Raw genomic sequence first — 20,281 nt, 5'->3', positions numbered from 1 at the left:
CAAGCGCCTCCTATTCCCCCGTGAACAGCTGATCACCCTCGCAATGTCAGTCGCTTAGCTAAGTAGCTATATGCTAGCCCTTTTTACGTAATGTCCACATACACATCAGCTGAAACTGAATTTAAAAAAATCTATGAATTTCTATTGAATATGTTAGTTACCATTAGATTGACCTACAGTAAATGGTAAATGGTGCATTTATATAGCACCTTTATCCAAGGCGCTTTACATAGATTGTGCATTACATTCACCCATTCACACACTGATGGCAGCGGAAACCATGCAAGGCACCAACCAGCACATCAGGAGCAATTAGGGGTTCAGTGTCTTGCTCAAGGACACTTCGACACTAACTCTGGGGGAGCCCAGGTTCGAACTGGCAACCTTGCGGTTACCATCCAGCCACTCTACCCCTGAGCCACCGCCGCCCAGTAACACTCAATTAAGTGTTGTTTCTCAATGTGTTCGTTTGGCAAAAGTTGACTTATACACAACAAAGCCTGACTGGACTGACTGAGTAAATAAGGAAGTGGCTCTATCTCGTAACTACTTTCTCCAGTGAATTAGGAATAGTTTTATGATTTTAATATCGCCATGTTTGTAACCGTTTTAGAAAAGCAATAAGCCACGCAGGGCCAAGGTTATACTTTGTACTTTATAGCTGTAGTGTAGTGATGTCGGTGACAGTAGCCAGCTAGTCTCCACAGCTGTAGTGATGTCTGTGACAGTGGCCAGCTAGTCTCCACAGCTGTAGTGATGTCGGTGACAGTAGCCAGCTAGTCTCCACAGCTGTAGTGATGTCGGTGACAGTGGCCAGCTAGTCTCCACAGCTGTAGTGATGTCGGTGACAGTGGCCAGCTAGTCTCCAGCTAGTCTCCACAGCTGTAGTGATGTCGGTGGCAGTGGCCAGCTAGTCTCCAGCTAGTCTCCACAGCTGTAGTGATGTCGGTGACAGTGGCCAGCTAGTCTCCACAGCTGTAGTGATGTCGGTGACAGTGGCCAGCTAGTCTCCAGCTAGTCTCCACAGCTGTAGTGATGTCGGTGACAGTGGCCAGCTAGTCTCCACAGCTGTAGTGATGTCGGTGACAGTGGCCAGCTAGTCTCCAGCTAGTCTCCACAGCTGTAGTGATGTCGGTGGCAGTGGCCAGCTAGTCTCCACAGCTGTAGTGATGTCGGTGACAGTGTAGTGACTATTATTTTTAAAGATGAATTAATGCTCATTAACAGATTGGGTTAAGGCTTGACTACTGGAGCAGCATAGAGCACAGCTCTTAATAGAGCAAAGCTCTTAATAGAGCGGGCGGCTGTAGCTCAGGAGGTAGAGCAGGTCGTCCAATGATCCCTGGGTCGGCGGTTCGAATCCCGTCCACATGTCGAAGTGTCTTTGGGCAAGACACTGATCCCTACATTGCCTCTAATGAGTCGGTCGGTGTGAGCTCGCCACCGTTGGTGTGTGAATGTGGGAAGTGAGGACGCTGGCGTCGACTGTTCACCGCTTCACCTCCCAATGTATGAATTAATGAACCTTCACCTCCCAATGTATGAATGAATGAACCATTGTAAAGCGCTTTGAGCACTTGGAAAAGCGCTATAAAAATGCAATTCCTTAGATGTTGGCCAACTTCAGTTAGTGTAATTATGACATGCAGCAGGTGGTCTTGGCCCCGCCCTCATTATGACATGCAGCAGGTGGTCTTGGCCCCGCCCTCATTATGACATGCAGCAGGTGGTCTTGGCCCCGCCCTCATTATGACATGCAGCAGGTGGTCTTGGCCCCGCCCTCATTATGACATGCAGCAGGTGGTCTTGGCCCCGCCCTCATTATGACATGCAGCAGGTGGTCTTGGCCCCGCCCTCAGCCTCCGTACGGATCTTATCTGCAAGGAAACAGAAAACTCAAAGTAAATACTTTCTACCTTTGGTACTTTAAGTACAAATGCCAGAGCCGGACTTACCGTTGGGCTAGGGTGGGCTGAAGCTAGTGGGCCCCCGACTAGGGGAATTATAAAATTGTAAAGTGAAATCCAATAAGCCTATCTCACAATATGCCCCCTTTCGGGGTTAGTGGTGATAGCGTGACATCACTCCATAGACGCTACATGTTAACAGAGGTAATTTAAGAAGTCTACAACTTTTGTTTTCTCAAGGTAAGGTTTGTTCTATCTGTTCGAGCTGATTTACCATCTTGTTTGCTTCATAATAATATTGGTCTGTCAAATTTTTACATTAGAAAATGTACTTAGATTCTCCAGAGAAAAAAACGTGTAAATGCTAATGTTAAAGACACCACTATTTACCGGAAGTGGGCGTGGAAAGCGGGCTGTGAGATAGGCCTATTCAAGTGAAATGTGTGTATTGTTGTTGTATTATGGTTAAACCATTGAGAGCTTCTGCCTGCCTGCCTCTCTTTTTAGGGGCCTGGGTACCCCAAAATGAAAACAAAATAGCACGGCTGCGCCGCTCGGCTATGCCGCGCGCCCCAAGGGGGGCCCTCACGTTTTCTCCAGCCCGGGGGCCCTCAGCAAGGTAAATCCGGCTCTGACAAATGCCAATACTTTTGTACTTTGACTCAAGTAAAGTTTGATTGGTTTGTGTACCTGCTGCCTTGCGGTTGCCCGTGGCGATCAGGCCCTGGTACAGCTCCTTAGCGGCAGAACGCTGGCTTAGCTCCACCCCGTGCATCCATATTAGGAACATCCTATTAGCATGCTCCCTGTAGCTGTGTTGGCCTGGGGGGGAGGGGTGCGTACGCAGGCACACACGCGCGCGCGCGCACACACACACACACACACACACACACACACACACACACACACACACACACACACACACACACACACACACACACACACACACACACACACACACACACACACACACACACACACACACACACACACACACACACACACACACACACACACACACACACATATATATATATGAATTGGTGGTCACCTTATCACATCAGACTGCAGTATGAATTGGCCTTAAGTGAGCTAGAGAGTTGACCTGACCACTACTCCTCCTTTAGGTGAGCTAGAGCAGGGGTTCTCAACGTTTTTGTCCGGGGACCCCCGGAAATGCTTTGGCAATGTCTCGGGACCCCCGCCCCGCCTCCTCCCGACCCCCAATATAAATTGCCACCGAGTGGCGCGCTACGAGCTTGTAGGTCTGCTATTTTTGAAAAATCGTGATTTTTTTTTAAAAATAATTTGGGGACCCCCTAAAATAATTTGAGAACCCCTGAGCTAGAGAGTTGACCTGACCACTACTCCTCCTTTAAGTGAGCTAGAGAGTTGACCTGACCACTGCTCCTCCTTTAAGTGAGCTAGAGAGTTGACCTGACCACTGCTCCTCCTTTAAGTGAGCTAGAGAGTTGACCTGACCACTACTCCTCCTTTAAGTGAGCTAGAAAGTTGACCTGACCACTGCTCCTCCTTTAAGTGAGCTAGAGAGTTGACCTGACCACTACTCCTCCTTTAAGTGAGCTAGAGAGTTGACCTGACCACTGCTCCTCCTTTAAGTGAGCTAGAGAGTTGACCTGACCACTGCTCCTCCTTTAAGTGAGCTAGAGAGTTGACCTGACCACTACTCCTCCTTTAAGGGAGCTAGAGAGTTGACCTGACCACTGCTCCTCCTTTAGGTGAGCTAGAGAGTTGACCTGACCACTGCTCCTCCTTTAAGTGAGCTAGAGAGTTGACCTGACCACTGCTCCTCCTTTAAGTGAGCTAGAGAGTTGACCTGACCACTGCTCCTCCTTTAAGTGAGCTGGAGAGTTGACCTGACCACTGCTCCTCGACCTGACCACTACTCCTCCTTTAAGTGAGCTAGAGAGTTGACCTGACCACTGCTCCTCGACCTGACCACTGCTCCTCCTTTAAGTGAGCTAGAGCAGGGGTTCTCAACGTTTTTGGCCGGGGACCCCCGGAAATGCTTTGGCAATGTCTCGGGACCCCCGCCCCGCCTCCTCCCGACCCCCAATATAAATTGCCACCGAGTGGCGCGCTACGAGCTTGTAGGTCTGCTATTTTTGAAAAATCGTGATTTTTTTTTTTTAAATAATTTGGGGACCCCCTAAAATAATTTGAGAACCCCTGAGCTAGAGAGTTGACCTGACCACTACTCCTCCTTTAAGTGAGCTAGAGAGTTGACCTGACCACTGCTCCTCCTTTAAGTGAGCTAGAGAGTTGACCTGACCACTCCTCCTCCTTTAAGTGAGCTAGAGAGTTGACCTGACCACTACTCCTCCTTTAAGTGAGCTAGAGAGTTGACCTGACCACTGCTCCTCCTTTAAGTGAGCTAGAGAGTTGACCTGACCACTACTCCTCCTTTAAGTGAGCTAGAGAGTTGACCTGACCACTGCTCCTCCTTTAAGTGAGCTAGAGAGTTGACCTGACCACTGCTCCTCCTTTAAGTGAGCTAGAGAGTTGACCTGACCACTACTCCTCCTTTAAGGGAGCTAGAGAGTTGACCTGACCACTGCTCCTCCTTTAAGTGAGCTAGAGAGTTGACCTGACCACTGCTCCTTCTTTAAGTGAGCTAGAGTGTTGACCTGACCACTGCTCCTCCTTTAAGTGAGCTAGAGAGTTGACCTGACCACTGCTCCTCGACCTGACCACTACTCCTCCTTTAAGTGAGCTAGAGAGTTGACCTGACCACTGCTCCTCGACCTGACCACTGCTCCTCCTTTAAGTGAGCTAGAGAGTTGACCTGACCACTGCTCCTCGACCTGACCACTGCTCCTCCTTTAAGTGAGCTAGAGAGTTGACCTGACCACTACTCCTTTAAGTGAGCTAGAGAGTTGACCTGACCACTACTCCTCCTTTAAGTGAGCTAGAGAGTTGACCTGACCACTACTCCTCCTTTAAGTGAGCTAGAGAGTTGACCTGACCACTGCTCCTCGACCTGACCACTGCTCCTTTAAGTGAGCTAGAGAGTTGACCTGACCACTGCTCCTCCTTTAAGTGAGCTAGAGAGTTGACCTGACCACTGCTCCTCCTTTAAGTGAGCTAGAGAGTTGACCTGACCACTGCTCCTCCTTTAAGTGAGCTAGAGAGTTGACCTGACCACTACTCCTCCTTTAAGGGAGCTAGAGAGTTGACCTGACCACTGCTCCTCCTTTAGGTGAGCTAGAGAGTTGACCTGACCACTGCTCCTCCTTTAAGTGAGCTAGAGAGTTGACCTGACCACTGCTCCTCCTTTAAGTGAGCTAGAGAGTTGACCTGACCACTGCTCCTCCCTTAAGTGAGCTAGAGAGTTGACCTGACCACTACTCCTCCTTTAGGTGAGCTAGAGAGTTGACCTGACCACTGCTCCTCCCTTAAGTGAGCTAGAGAGTTGACCTGACCACTACTCCTCCTTTAGGTGAGCTAGAGAGTTGACCTGACCACTACTCCTCCTTTAGGTGAGCTAGAGAGTTGACCTGACCACTGCTCCTCCTTTAAGTGAGCTAGAGAGTTGACCTGACCACTGCTCCTCCTTTAAGTGATCTAGAGAGTTGACCTGACCACTGCTCCTCCTTTAAGTGAGCTAGAGAGTTGACCTGACCACTGCTCCTCCTTTAAGTGATCTAGAGAGTTGACCTGACCACTGCTCCTCGGGGTGCATACTGTATGTTTGTTAGACATTAACACTCCGGGGTTATTTAATCCATTAAATCAGAGGTTATTTAATCCATTAAATCATAGCGCCCGTCGATTTATAGCAGCGGAGCACTTTTACCGACGGACCGGATGTTATCCCGGATGTAGATGTAGCAGCTAAATGTAGCCAAAACACTGTAGAGCCGATCGACAACAACGGGAGGTATGATTACATCTATCTCGACTAGCGACGGGACCGCGGTGAACTTTTCTTAGAATTGGACGGGATGATTTAGATCAAGAGTTAACGTTTTAAGATTTTCGGTCTCGTCTGCAAAACAGGGTGGGGACATTTTCGATGACGTCCCACTGTTGCGCAACATCGAATGTTGCGCAACAGGCGCTCCCAGGCTGTGGAGCGATAGCCTGGCTAATAAGCCAGACCGAATCAGCCGTTGGCAAAAAACAATTGCCTGCCGGCGGATTACGGCCTGGAGAGGCTCAATTGTACGCCCATTTCCTACACCAGAGAACTGGTGTGGCCAATTGGGACACGGTATGCAATATGGGCGGGCTTTGGTACAGTGACGTTCAATGCTTGAGACCTTTGACTGACAGTAGCTCTAACCAATTGCGTCAAAGAGAAAATGTTTGAACCCGCCCCCCGGGAAACAAGATCCATACACAGCATCTCCAGACTCAAATACCACATGACAGTGTGATTTGAGTCTGGCTTATTAGCCAGGCTAGTGGAGCGATGCGATCGGCTTTGATATCAATATAACCTCCGTCCTTTGGATAAAACTTCGAAAGGACGGTGAACTTCGTCCTGGGCGATCGGGGTGTTAACAGTCCAACAGGCGTTAGTCCGACGACACCATCACTCTCGACATGCGTGGCCAGACACAAATAAAAATCATACTTGTGTGATGTGAGGGGTGCCCTTATCATCATACATCACATTCCGTGCTCAGCCATTCAAATAATGTCCGTGGTACACACCCATAGCTGGGCATAGGAGGGGCTAGCGCCCCTCAAAAATCACTTTGAAATGCATTAATGTACTGTAGGGTTCATGGACTCGCATGCGCCACACCGTGGCCGATCAGCCACACTACATGCACCGACACCTCTAAAGACAACGTGTCAAAGTGGTAACACTTTGGTCAAAGTACCCCCCCTGGGGGGGGGGGGGGGGGGTAATCAGGTGGTACCGCTGCCATTACCAACAGCTAACGACTGTACCTGTCCACTGTTCCTCGATGCTGGCCACCTGGCTCGGGGTGAACTCCCAGTGTTCCGCCAGCCTCTTCCAGTCCCCGGGATGCAGGAAGTGGTGCGCCAGCCTCCACACCATGGAGCGCAGCGCGGCGGTCTCCGAGCGGTGGTCCAGTTTGAAGGTCAGCGGGGCGTCGCTGTGGGGGCGGTCCTTAAGCTCCGTGTTCGCCTGGAAGGACAGTCACACCGTTTCTTCACGGGTTTCTTTGAGGGGCGCTATAGCCACTCCAATGCATTGAGGGGCGCTATAGCCACTCCAATGCATTGAGGGGCGCTATAGCCACTCCAATGCATTGAGGGGCGCTATAGCCACTCCAATGCATTGAGGGGCGCTATAGCCACTCCAATGCATTGAGGGGCGCTATAGCCACTCCAATGCATTGCTACAACATGTGGCAGCCAAGTCTTCAGGAATCATTCCTGAAGAAGATCCTAGTGATCGAAACGTTAAATCAATAAACCAGTGGAGCTGAGTTTTTCATACCAGTGTTGCGGACTCTATTTTTTACTCCACACAGAAATGGACTTTTCACCTGACTATGATGTCATCATGAATACACTGGTCAGCTGACTATGATGTCATCATAAATGGACTGCTCACCTGACTCCAGGCATAGTATCGTTCTGCTTTGATGATCATGTCCACGATGATGACCTCATCGGCTCGGGCAGCCACGCCCAGAGCGCTCTTATGCTGCTGCTCGCGCACACGCACACACACACACACACACACACACACACACACACACACACACCAGAGTGCAATACACCTCTCAGCCGATAGGGGGCGTGTAGTTGAAAGCAAACGGTAATATACATAATACCATCAAATTATATTTTATTTTGCTTTATTCCATGGTGTGTGTGCGTGCGTGTGTCTCTGTGTGCAGTACTCACTCTGTCCAGTAGGGTGAGGTCTACTCCGGCTCTCAGCAGCATGTGAACCACCTCCACCCTGGCCTGCTCTGCTGCCACGTGCACTACACTCTGACTCCTCTGCACACACACACACACACACACACACACACACACACACACACACACACACACACACACACACACACACACACACACACACACACACACACACACACACACACACACACAGTGTAGCTGCAACCTTTGCAGCTGTGTATTGCCCTATGCACAGTGCGTATTGCCCTATGCACAGTGCGTATTGCCCTATGCACAGTGCGTATTGCCCTATGCAGTGCATATTGCCCTATGCGCAGTGCATATTGCCCTATGCGCAGTGCGTATTGCCCTATGCACAGTGCGTATTGCCCTATGCGCAGTGCGTATTGCCCTATGCGCAGTGCGTATTGCCCTATGCACAGTGCGTATTGACCTATGCACAGTGCGTATTGCCCTATGCGCAGTGTGTATTGCCCTATGCGCAGTGTGTATTGCCCTATGCACAGTGTGTATTGCCCTATGCGCAGTGTGTATTGCCCTATGCGCAGTGTGTATTGCCCTATGCACAGTGTGTATTGTCCTATGCACAGTGCGTATTGCCCTATGCACAGTGCGTATTGCCCTATGCACAGTGCGTATTGCCCTATGCGCAGTGCGTATTGCCCTATGCACAGTGTGTATTGCCCTATGCACAGTGTGTATTGCCCTATGCACAGTGTGTATTGCCCTATGCACAGTGTGTATTGTCCTATGCACAGTGCGTATTGCCCTATGCACAGTGCGTATTGCCCTATGCACAGTGCGTATTGCCCTATGCACAGTGTGTATTGCCCTATGCACAGTGTGTATTGCCCTATGCAGTGTGTATTGCCCTATGCACAGTGCGTATTGCCCTATGCGCAGTGCGTATTGCCCTATGCACAGTGTGTATTGCCCTATGCACAGTGCGTATTGTCCTATGCACAGTGCGTATTGCCCTATGCACAGTGCGTATTGCCCTATGCGCAGTGCGTATTGCCCTATGCGCAGTGCGTATTGCCCTATGCACAGTGCGTATTGCCCTATGCACAGTGTGTATTGCCCTATGCACAGTGTGTATTGCCCTATGCACAGTGTGTATTGTCCTATGCACAGTGCGTATTGCCCTATGCACAGTGCGTATTGCCCTATGCGCAGTGCGTATTGCCCTATGCAGTGCGTATTGCCCTATGCACAGTGTGTATTGCCCTATGCACAGTGTGTATTGCCCTATGCACAGTGTGTATTGCCCTATGCACAGTGTATTGCCCTATGCACAGTGTGTATTGCCCTATGCACAGTGTGTATTGCCCTATGCACAGTGTGTATTGTCCTATGCACAGTGCGTATTGCCCTATGCACAGTGCGTATTGCCCTATGCACAGTGCGTATTGCCCTATGCGCAGTGTGTATTGCCCTATGCAGTGCGTATTGCCCTAGGCACAGTGTGTATTGCCCTATGCACAGTGTGTATTGCCCTATGCACAGTGTGTATTGCCCTATGCACAGTGTGTATTGCCCTATGCACAGTGCGTATTGCCCTATGCACAGTGTGTATTGCCCTATGCACAGTGTGTATCGCCCTATGCACAGTGTGTATCGCCCTATGCACAGTGTATTGCCCTATGCACAGTGTGTATTGCCCTATGCACAGTGTGTATTGCCCTATGCACAGTGCGTATTGCCCTATGCACAGTGCGTATTGCCCTATGCACAGTGTGTATTGCCCTATGCACAGTGTGTATTGCCCTATGCACAGTGTGTATTGCCCTATGCACAGTGCATATTGCCCTATGCACAGTGTGTTGCCCTATGCACAGTGCGTATTGCCCTATGCACAGTGTGTTGCCCTATGCACAGTGTGTATTGCCCTATGCACAGTGCGTATTGCCCTATGCACAGTGTGTTGCCCTATGCACAGTGTGTATTGCCCTATGCACAGTGTGTATTGCCCTATGCACAGTGCGTATTGCCCTATGCACAGTGTGTATTGCCCTATGCACAGTGTGTATTGCCCTATGCACAGTGTGTATTGCCCTATGCACAGTGCGTATTGCCCTATGCACAGTGTGTTGCCCTATGCACAGTGCGTATTGCCCTATGCACAGTGTGTTGCCCTATGCACAGTGTGTATTGCCCTATGCACAGTGCGTATTGCCCTAAGCACAGTGTGTTGCCCTATGCACAGTGTGTATTGCCCTATGCACAGTGCGTATTGCCCTATGCACAGTGTGTTGCCCTATGCACAGTGCGTATTGCCCTATGCACAGTGTGTATTGCCCTATGCACAGTGTGTTGCCCTATGCACAGTGCGTATTGCCCTATGCACAGTGTGTATTGCCCTATGCGCAGTGTGTATTGCCCTATGCACAGTGCAGTGCGTATTGCCATATGCACAGTGTATTGCCCTATGCACAGTGCGTATTGCCCTATGCACAGTGTGTATTGCCCTATGCGCAGTGTGTATTGCCCTATGCGCAGTGCAGTGCGTATTGCCATATGCACAGTGTATTGCCCTATGCGCAGTGCATATTGCCCTATGCACAGTGTGTATTGCCCTATGCACAGTACGTATTGCCCTATGCGCAGTGTGTATTGCCCTATGCGCAGTGTGTATTGCCCTATGCACAGTGTGTATTGCCCTATGCGCAGTGTGTATTGCCCTATGCGCAGTGTGTATTGCCCTATGCACAGTGTGTATTGCCCTATGCGCAGTGTGTATTGCCCTATGCACAGTGCGTATTGCCCTATGCACAGTGCGTATTGCCCTATGCACAGTGCGTATTGCCCTATGCGCAGTGTGTATTGCCCTATGCACAGTGTGTATTGCCCTATGCACAGTACGTATTGCCCTATGCACAGTGCGTATTGCCCTATGCGCAGTGTGTATTGCCCTATGCACAGTGTGTATTGCCCTATGCACAGTGTGTATTGTCCTATGCACAGTGCGTATTGCCCTATGCAGTGCGTATTGCCCTATGCACAGTGTGTATTGCCCTATGCACAGTGTGTATTGCCCTATGCACAGTGTGTATTGCCCTATGCGCAGTGTGTATTGCCCTATGCAGTGCGTATTGCCCTATGCACAGTGTGTATTGCCCTATGCACAGTGTGTATTGCCCTATGCACAGTGTGTATTGCCCTATGCACAGTGTATTGCCCTATGCACAGTGTGTATTGCCCTATGCACAGTGTGTATTGCCCTATGCACAGTGCGTATTGCCCTATGCGCAGTGTGTATTGCCCTATGCACAGTGTGTATTGCCCTATGCACAGTGTGTATTGTCCTATGCACAGTGCGTATTGCCATATGCACAGTGCGTATTGCCCTATGCACAGTGCGTATTGCCCTATGCGCAGTGTGTATTGCCCTATGCAGTGCGTATTGCCCTATGCACAGTGTGTATTGCCCTATGCACAGTGTGTATTGCCCTATGCACAGTGTGTATTGCCCTATGCACAGTGTATTGCCCTATGCACAGTGTGTATTGCACAGTGCGTATTGCCCTATGCACAGTGTGTATTGCCCTATGCACAGTGTATTGCCCTATGCACAGTGTGTATTGCACAGTGCGTATTGCCCTATGCACAGTGTGTATTGCCCTATGCACAGTGTGTATCGCCCTATGCACAGTGTGTATCGCCCTATGCACAGTGTATTGCCCTATGCACAGTGTGTATTGCCCTATGCACAGTGTGTATTGCCCTATGCACAGTGCGTATTGCCCTATGCACAGTGTGTATTGCCCTATGCACAGTGTGTATTGCCCTATGCACAGTGTGTATTGCCCTATGCACAGTGTGTATTGCCCTATGCACAGTGCGTATTGCCCTATGCACAGTGTGTTGCCCTATGCACAGTGCGTATTGCCCTATGCACAGTGTGTTGCCCTATGCACAGTGTGTATTGCCCTATGCACAGTGCGTATTGCCCTATGCACAGTGCGTATTGCCCTATGCACAGTGTGTTGCCCTATGCACAGTGTGTATTGCCCTATGCACAGTGTGTATTGCCCTATGCACAGTGCGTATTGCCCTATGCACAGTGCGTATTGCCCTATGCACAGTGTGTATTGCCCTATGCACAGTGTGTATTGCCCTATGCACAGTGTGTATTGCCCTATGCACAGTGCGTATTGCCCTATGCACAGTGTGTTGCCCTATGCACAGTGCGTATTGCCCTATGCACAGTGTGTTGCCCTATGCACAGTGTGTATTGCCCTATGCACAGTGCGTATTGCCCTATGCACAGTGTGTTGCCCTATGCACAGTGTGTTTTGCCCTATGCACAGTGCGTATTGCCCTATGCACAGTGTGTTTTGCCCTATGCACAGTGCGTATTGCCCTATGCACAGTGCGTATTGCCCTATGCACAGTGTGTTTTGCCCTATGCACAGTGCGTATTGCCCTATGCACAGTGTGTTGCCCTATGCACAGTGCGTATTGCCCTATGCAGTGCGTATTGCCCTATGCACAGTGTGTTTTGCCCTATGCACAGTGCGTATTGCCCTATGCACAGTGTGTTGCCCTATGCACAGTGTGTATTGCCCTATGCACAGTGTGTATTGCCCTATGCACAGTGTGTTGCCCTATGCACAGTGCGTATTGCCCTATGCACAGTGCGTATTGCCCTATGCGCAGTGTGTATTGCCCTATGCACAGTGTGTATTGCCCTATGCACAGTGTGTATTGCCCTATGCACAGTGTGTATTGCCCTATGTGCAGTGCGTATTGCCATATGCACAGTGTGTATTGCCCTATGCACAGTGTGTATTGCCCTATGCGCAGTGTGTATTGCCCTATGCGCAGTGCAGTGCGTATTGCCATATGCACAGTGTATTGCCCTATGCACAGTGTGTATTGCCCTATGTGCAGTGTGTATTGCCATATGCACAGTGTGTATTGCCCTATGCGCAGTGCATATTGCCCTATGCGCAGTGCATATTGCCCTATGCGCAGTGTGTATTGCCCTATGCACAGTGTGTATTGCCCTATGCACAGTGTGTATTGCCCTATGCAGTGCGTATTGCCATATGCACAGTGTGTATTGCCCTATGCACAGTGTGTATTGCCCTATGCACAGTGTGTATTGCCCTATGTGCAGTGCGTATTGCCCTATGCACAGTGTGTATTGCCCTATGCACAGTGTGTATTGCCCTATGCACAGTGCGTATTGCCCTATGCACAGTGTGTATTGCCCTATGCACAGTGTGTATTGCCCTATGCACAGTGCGTATTGCCCTATGCACAGTGCGTATTGCCCTATGCACAGTGCGTATTGCCCTATGCACAGTGTGTATTGCCCTATGCGCAGTGTGTATTGCCCTGTGCGCAGTGTGTATTGCCCTGTGCGCAGTGTGTATTGCCCTATGTGCAGTGCGTATTGCCCTATGCACAGTGCGTATTGCCCTATGCGCAGTACGTATTGCCCTATGCGCAGTGTGTATTGCCCTATGCACAGTGTGTATTGCCCTATGCACAGTGCGTATTGCCCTATGCACAGTGCGTATTGCCCTATGCACAGTGTGTATTGCCCTATGCACAGTGTGTATTGCCCTATGCACAGTGTGTATTGCCCTATGCACAGTGCGTATTGCCCTATGCACAGTGTGTTGCCCTATGCACAGTGCGTATTGCCCTATGCACAGTGTGTTGCCCTATGCACAGTGTGTATTGCCCTATGCACAGTGCGTATTGCCCTATGCACAGTGTGTTGCCCTATGCACAGTGTGTTTTGCCCTATGCACAGTGCGTATTGCCCTATGCACAGTGTGTTGCCCTATGCACAGTGTGTATTGCCCTATGCACAGTGTGTATTGCCCTATGCACAGTGTGTTGCCCTATGCACAGTGCGTATTGCCCTATGCACAGTGTGTATTGCCCTATGCGCAGTGTGTATTGCCCTATGCACAGTGTGTATTGCCCTATGCACAGTGTGTATTGCCCTATGCACAGTGTGTATTGCCCTATGTGCAGTGCGTATTGCCATATGCACAGTGTGTATTGCCCTATGCGCAGTGTGTATTGCCCTATGCGCAGTGCAGTGCGTATTGCCCTATGCACAGTGCGTATTGCCCTATGCACAGTGCGTATTGCCCTATGCACAGTGCGTATTGCCCTATGCACAGTGCTTATTGCCCTATGCACAGTGCGTATTGCCCTATGCACAGTGCGTATTGCCCTATGCACAGTGCGTATTGCCCTATGCACAGTGTGTATTGCCCTATGCGCAGTGTGTATTGCCCTGTGCGCAGTGTGTATTGCCCTGTGCACAGTGTGTATTGCCCTATGCGCAGTGCGTATTGCCCTATGCACAGTGCGTATTGCCCTATGCACAGTGCGTATTGCCCTATGCGCAGTACGTATTGCCCTATGCGCAGTGTGTATTGCCCTATGCGCAGTGCGTATTGCCCTATGCACAGTGCGTATTGCCCTATGCACAGTGCGTATTGCCCTATGCACAGTGCGTATTGCCCTATGCACAGTGCGTATTGCCCTATGCACAGTGCGTATTGCCCTATGCACAGTGCGTATTGCCCTATGCACAGTGCGTATTGCCCTATGCACAGTGCGTATTGCCCTATGCACAGTGCGTATTGCCCTATGCACAGTGCTTATTGCCCTATGCACAGTGCGTATTGCCCTATGCACAGTGCGTATTGCCCTATGCACAGTGCGTATTGCCCTATGCACAGTGCGTATTGCCCTATGCACAGTGTGTATTGCCCTATGCACAGTGTGTATTGCCCTATGCACAGTGTGTATTGCCCTATGCACAGTGCGTATTGCCCTATGCACAGTGCGTATTGCCCTATGCACAGTGCGTATTGCCCTATGCGCAGTGCGTATTGCCCTATGCACAGTGCGTATTGCCCTATGCACAGTGCGTAATGCCCTATGCACAGTGTGTATTGCCCTATGCACAGTGTGTATTGCCCTATGCACAGTGTGTATTGCCCTATGCACAGTGTGTATTGCCCTATGCACAGTGCGTATTGCCTTATGCACAGTGTGTATTGCCCTATGCACAGTGTGTATTGCCCTATGCACAGTGCGTAATGCCCTATGCACAGTGTGTATTGCCCTATGCACAGTGCGTAATGCCCTATGCACAGTGTGTATTGCCCTATGCACAGTGTGTATTGCCCTATGCACAGTGCGTAATGCCCTATGCACAGTGTGTATTGCCCTATGCACAGTGCGTATTGCCCTATGCACAGTGTGTATTGCCCTATGCACAGTGCGTAATGCCCTATGCACAGTGCGTATTACCCTATGCACAGTGTGTATTGCCCTATGCACAGTGCGTATTGCCCTATGCACAGTGTGTATTGCCCTATGCACAGTGCGTATTGCCCTATGCACAGTGCGTAATGCCCTATGCACAGTGTGTATTGCCCTATGCACAGTGCGTAATGCCCTATGCACAGTGTGTATTGCCCTATGCACAGTGCGTAATGCCTTATGCACAGTGTGTATTGCCCTATGCACAGTGCGTAATGCCCTATGCACAGTGTGTATTGCCCTATGCACAGTGCGTAATGCCCTATGCACAGTGTGTATTGCCCTATGCACAGTGCGTAATGCCCTATGCACAGTGTGTATTGCCCTATGCACAGTGTGTATTGCCCTATGCACAGTGCGTATTGCCCTATGCACAGTGCGTAATGCCCTATGCACAGTGCGTATTGCCCTATGCACAGTGCGTATTGCCCTATGCACAGTGTGTATTGCCCTATGCACAGTGCGTAATGCCCTATGCACAGTGTGTATTGCCCTATGCACAGTGTGTATTGCCCTATGCACAGTGCGTATTGCCCTATGCACAGTGTGTATTGCCCTATGCACAGTGCGTAATGCCCTATGCACAGTGTGTATTGCCCTATGCACAGTGCGTAATGCCCTATGCACAGTGTGTATTGCCCTATGCACAGTGCGTAATGCCCTATGCACAGTGTGTATTGCCCTATGCACAGTGCGTATTGCCCTATGCACAGTGTGTATTGCCCTATGCACAGTGCGTAATGCCCTATGCACAGTGTGTATTGCCCTATGCACAGTGCGTAATGCCCTATGCACAGTGTGTATTGCCCTATGCACAGTGCGTAATGCCCTATGCACAGTGTGTATTGCCCTATGCACAGTGTGTATTGCCCTATGCACAGTGTGTATTGCCCTATGCACAGTGTGTATTGCCCTATGCACAGTGCGTATTGCCCTATGCACAGTGCGTAATGCCCTATGCACAGTGTGTATTGCCCTATGCACAGTGCGTAATGCCCTATGCACAGTGTGTATTGCCCTATGCACAGTGCGTAATGCCCTATGCACAGTGTGTATTGCCCTATGCACAGTGTGTATTGCCCTATGCACAGTGTGTATTGCCCTATGCACAGTGTGTATTGCCCTATGCACAGTGCGTATTGCCCTATGCACAGTGCGTAATGCCCTATGCACAGTGTGTATTGCCCTATGCACAGTGTGTATTGCCCTATGCACAGTGCGTATTGCCCTATGCACAGTGTGTATTGCCCTATGCACAGTGCGTAATGCCCTATGCACAGTGTGTATTGCCCTATGCACAGTGCGTAATGCCCTATGCACAGTGTGTATTGCCCTATGCACAGTGCGTAATGCCCTATGCACAGTGTGTATTGCCCTATGCACAGTGCGTAATGCCCTATGCACAGTGTGTATTGCCCTATGCACAGTGCGTAATGCCCTATGCACAGTGTGTATTGCCCTATGCACAGTGCGTAATGCCCTATGCACAGTGTGTATTGCCCTATGCACAGTGTGTATTGCCCTATGCACAGTGTGTATTGCCCTATGCACAGTGTGTATTGCCCTATGCACAGTGCGTATTGCCCTATGCACAGTGCGTAATGCCCTATGCACAGTGTGTATTGCCCTATGCACAGTGCGTATTGCACGTATACGTTGCGACGGCCCTGGGCGTTACAGTGTATCTAGTGTGGTACAGCAGTGTCACTGTATAGTTACATCATCCGTCAGGTTGCAGTTACAGCCAGCCTCCAGCAGGGTGTTCATAACAGGAAGGTGGAAGTTCTTCACAGCCAGGTGGAGAGGAGTCTGGAGTCTCTGAACACACACACACACAAGCACGCACACACATTTTTTTACTCACATTTTTTACTTTGTTTTTGTCTTTCTTGCACTCTTTATTCTATCCCTTAGTTTTGCTGTACACACAATGGAACAATAAAGTACAACCTTCAACCCCTTGAACCTTGTTTTGTTGTTTTTATGGACATAATGTTTAACATTTTGTTGTTTCTCACCTGGTTCTGGAAATCCATGTGAGCCTGATGGTCGATGAGGAGTTTGACCAACGCTGTGTCCCCTCTCTCTGAGACTGGGTGGAGAGCACTGCATTTAGCCTGGGGAGAGGAGAGCAATGCATTTACATTGGAGAGGAGAGCACTGCATTTAGCCTGGGGAGGAGAGGAGAGCACTGCATTTAGCCTGCGGAGGAGAGAGGAGAGCAATGCATTTACAATGGAGAGGAGAGCACTGCATTTAGCATGGGGAGGAGAGCACTGCATTTAGCCTGGAGAGAGGAGAGCAATGCATTTACAATGGAGAGGAGAGCACTGCATTTAGCCTGGAGAGAGGAGAGCAATGCATTTACAATGGAGAGGAGAGCACTGCATTTAGCCTGGGGAGAGGAGAGCAATGCATTTACAATGGAGAGGAGAGCACTGCATTTAGCCTGGGGAGGAGAGAGGAGAGCAATGCATTTACAATGGAGAGGAGAGCACTGCATTTAGCCTGGGGAGGAGAGGAGAGCAATGCATTTACAATGGAGAGGAGAGCACTGCATTTAGCCTGGGGAGGAGCGAGGAGAGCAATGCATTTACAATGGAGAGGAGAGCACTGCATTTAGCCTGGGGAGGAGAGAGGAGAGCAATGCATTTACAATGGAGAGGAGAGCACTGCATTTAGCCTGGGGAGAGGAGAGCAATGCATTTACAATGGAGAGGAGAGCACTGCATTTAGCCTGGGGAGGAGAGGAGAGCACTGCATTTACAATGGAGAGGAGAGAGGAGAGTAATGCATTTACAATGGAGAGGAGAGCACTGCATTTAGCCTGGGGAGGAGAGGAGAGCACTGCATTTAGCCTGGGGAGAGGAGAGGAGTGTGTTTGTCTGGTTACCATGGTGACGACGTTGGGGTCACATCCTGCCTCCAGAAGGGTCAGCACGACTTCTTCATTTCCGCCGTCTGCTGCCAGATAGACAGCTGTCTCACCCTCCTATCAGACAGACAGGTTATTATCTGTCTGTCTGCTGCCAGCTAGACAGCTGTCTCACCCTCCTGTAAGACAGACAGGTTAGTATCTGTATAGACAGCTGTCTCACCCTCCTATCAGACGGACAGGTTATTGTCTGTCTGTCTGCTGCCAGATAGACAGCTGTCTCACCCTCCTATCAGACAGACAGGTTATTATCTGTCTGTCTGCTGCCAGATAGACAGATTTGAATTATAAAAACGTTCACTCTGAAAGAATATAAAAGATTTGCGCCACATTTTCAAGATTAAAAAAAAAAATAGCAGATCTACAAGCTCGTGGCCTACCTGGCCTTACTTCATACAGTCATGTGGTACCTGGCCTTACTTCATACAGTCATGTGGTACCTGGCCTTACTACATAGTCATGTGGTACCTGGCCTTACTACATACAGTCATGTGGTACCTGGCCTTACTACATACAGTCATGTGGTACCTGGCCTTACTACATACAGTCATGTGGTACCCGGCCTTACTTCATACAGTCATGTGGTACCCGGCCTTACTACATACAGTCATGTGGTACCCGGCCTTACTACATACAGTCATGTGGTACCTGGCCTTACTTCATACAGTCATGTGGTACCTGGCCTTACTACATACAGTCATGTGGTACCTGGCCTTACTTCATACAGTCATGTGGTACCTGGCCTTACTACATACAGTCATGTGGTACCTGGCCTTACTACATACAGTCATGTGGTACCTGGCCTTACTACATACAGTCATGTGGTACCTGGCCTTACTACATACAGTCATGTGGTACCTGGCCTTACTACATACAGTCATGTGGTACCTGACCTTACTACATACAGTCATGTGGTAACTGGCCTTACTACATACAGTCATGTCATGTGGTACCTGACCTTACTACATACAGTCATGTGGTACCTGGCCTTACTACATACAGTCATGTGGTACCTGGCCTTACTACATACAGTCATGTGGTACCTGGCCTTACTACATACAGTCATGTGGTAACTGGCCTTACTACATACAGTCATGTGGTACCTGGCCTTACTACATACAGTCATGTGGTACCTGGCCTTACTACTACATACAGTCATGTGGTACCTGGCCTTACTACATACAGTCATGTGGTACCTGGCCTTACTACATACAGTCATGTGGTACTTGGCCTTACTACATACAGTCATGTGGTACCTGACCTTACTACATACAGTCATGTGGTACCTGGCCTTACTACATACAGTCATGTGGTACCTGGCCTTACTACATACAGTCATGTGGTACCTGGCCTTACTACATACAGTCATGTGGTACCTGGCCTTACTACATACAGTCATGTGGTACCTGGCCTTACTACATACAGTCATGTGGTACCTGGCCTTACTACATAGTCATGTGGTAACTGGCCTTACTACATACAGTCATGTGGTACCTGGCCTTACTACATACAGTCATGTGGTACCTGGCCTTACTACATACAGTCATGTGGTACCTGGCCTTACTACATACAGTCATGTGGTACCTGGCCTTACTACATACAGTCATGTGGTACCTGACCTTACTACATACAGTCATGTGGTACCTGGCCTTACTACATACAGTCATGTGGTAACTGGCCTTACTACATACAGTCATGTCATGTGGTACCTGACCTTACTACATACAGTCATGTCATGTGGTACCTGACCTTACTACATACAGTCATGTGGTAACTGGCCTTACTACATACAGTCATGTGGTACCTGACCTTACTACATACAGTCATGTGGTACCTGACCTTACTTCATACAGTCATGTGGTACCTGACCTTACTACATACAGTCATGTGGTACCTGGCCTTACTACATACAGTCATGTCATGTGGTACCTGACCTTACTACATACAGTCATGTGGTACCTGGCCTTACTACATACAGTCATGTGGTAACTGGCCTTACTACATACAGTCATGTGGTAACTGGCCTTACTACATACAGTCATGTGGTACCTGGCCTTACTACATACAGTCATGTGGTACCTGGCCTTACTTTATACAGTCATGTGGTACCTGGCCTTACTACATACAGTCATTTGGTACCTGACCTTACTACATACAGTCATGTGGTACCTGACCTTACTACATACAGTCATGTGGTACCTGGCCTTACTACTACATACTGGTACCACCTGGCCTTACTACAAACAGTCATGTGGTACCTGACCTT

General features: G+C 49.5%; 1 protein-coding gene across 1 annotated transcript in view; it reads right to left on the bottom strand.

Moving 5' to 3' along the window:
- Positions 1 to 1,821: 1,821 nt before the first annotated feature.
- ankdd1b (ankyrin repeat and death domain containing 1B) overlaps positions 1,822 to 20,281 on the bottom strand; it is a gene marked incomplete at both ends in the record, with an annotated part of 60,277 nt that continues 41,817 nt past the window's right edge. The window contains 7 exons of the mRNA XM_079515991.1: positions 1,822 to 1,877; positions 2,598 to 2,729; positions 6,831 to 7,032; positions 7,465 to 7,560; positions 7,761 to 7,859; positions 16,800 to 16,898; positions 17,099 to 17,197. Coding sequence (XP_079372117.1) covers positions 1,822 to 1,877; positions 2,598 to 2,729; positions 6,831 to 7,032; positions 7,465 to 7,560; positions 7,761 to 7,859; positions 16,800 to 16,898; positions 17,099 to 17,197 — 783 coding nt within the window. The remainder of the gene's footprint in view (positions 1,878 to 2,597; positions 2,730 to 6,830; positions 7,033 to 7,464; positions 7,561 to 7,760; positions 7,860 to 16,799; positions 16,899 to 17,098; positions 17,198 to 20,281) is intronic.

This window comes from Electrona antarctica (genome assembly GCF_951216825.1).
Source record: "Electrona antarctica genome assembly, chromosome: 12".
Lineage (NCBI taxonomy): Eukaryota > Metazoa > Chordata > Actinopteri > Myctophiformes > Myctophidae > Electrona > Electrona antarctica.
This window is presented reverse-complemented; position numbering and strand designations above follow the sequence as displayed.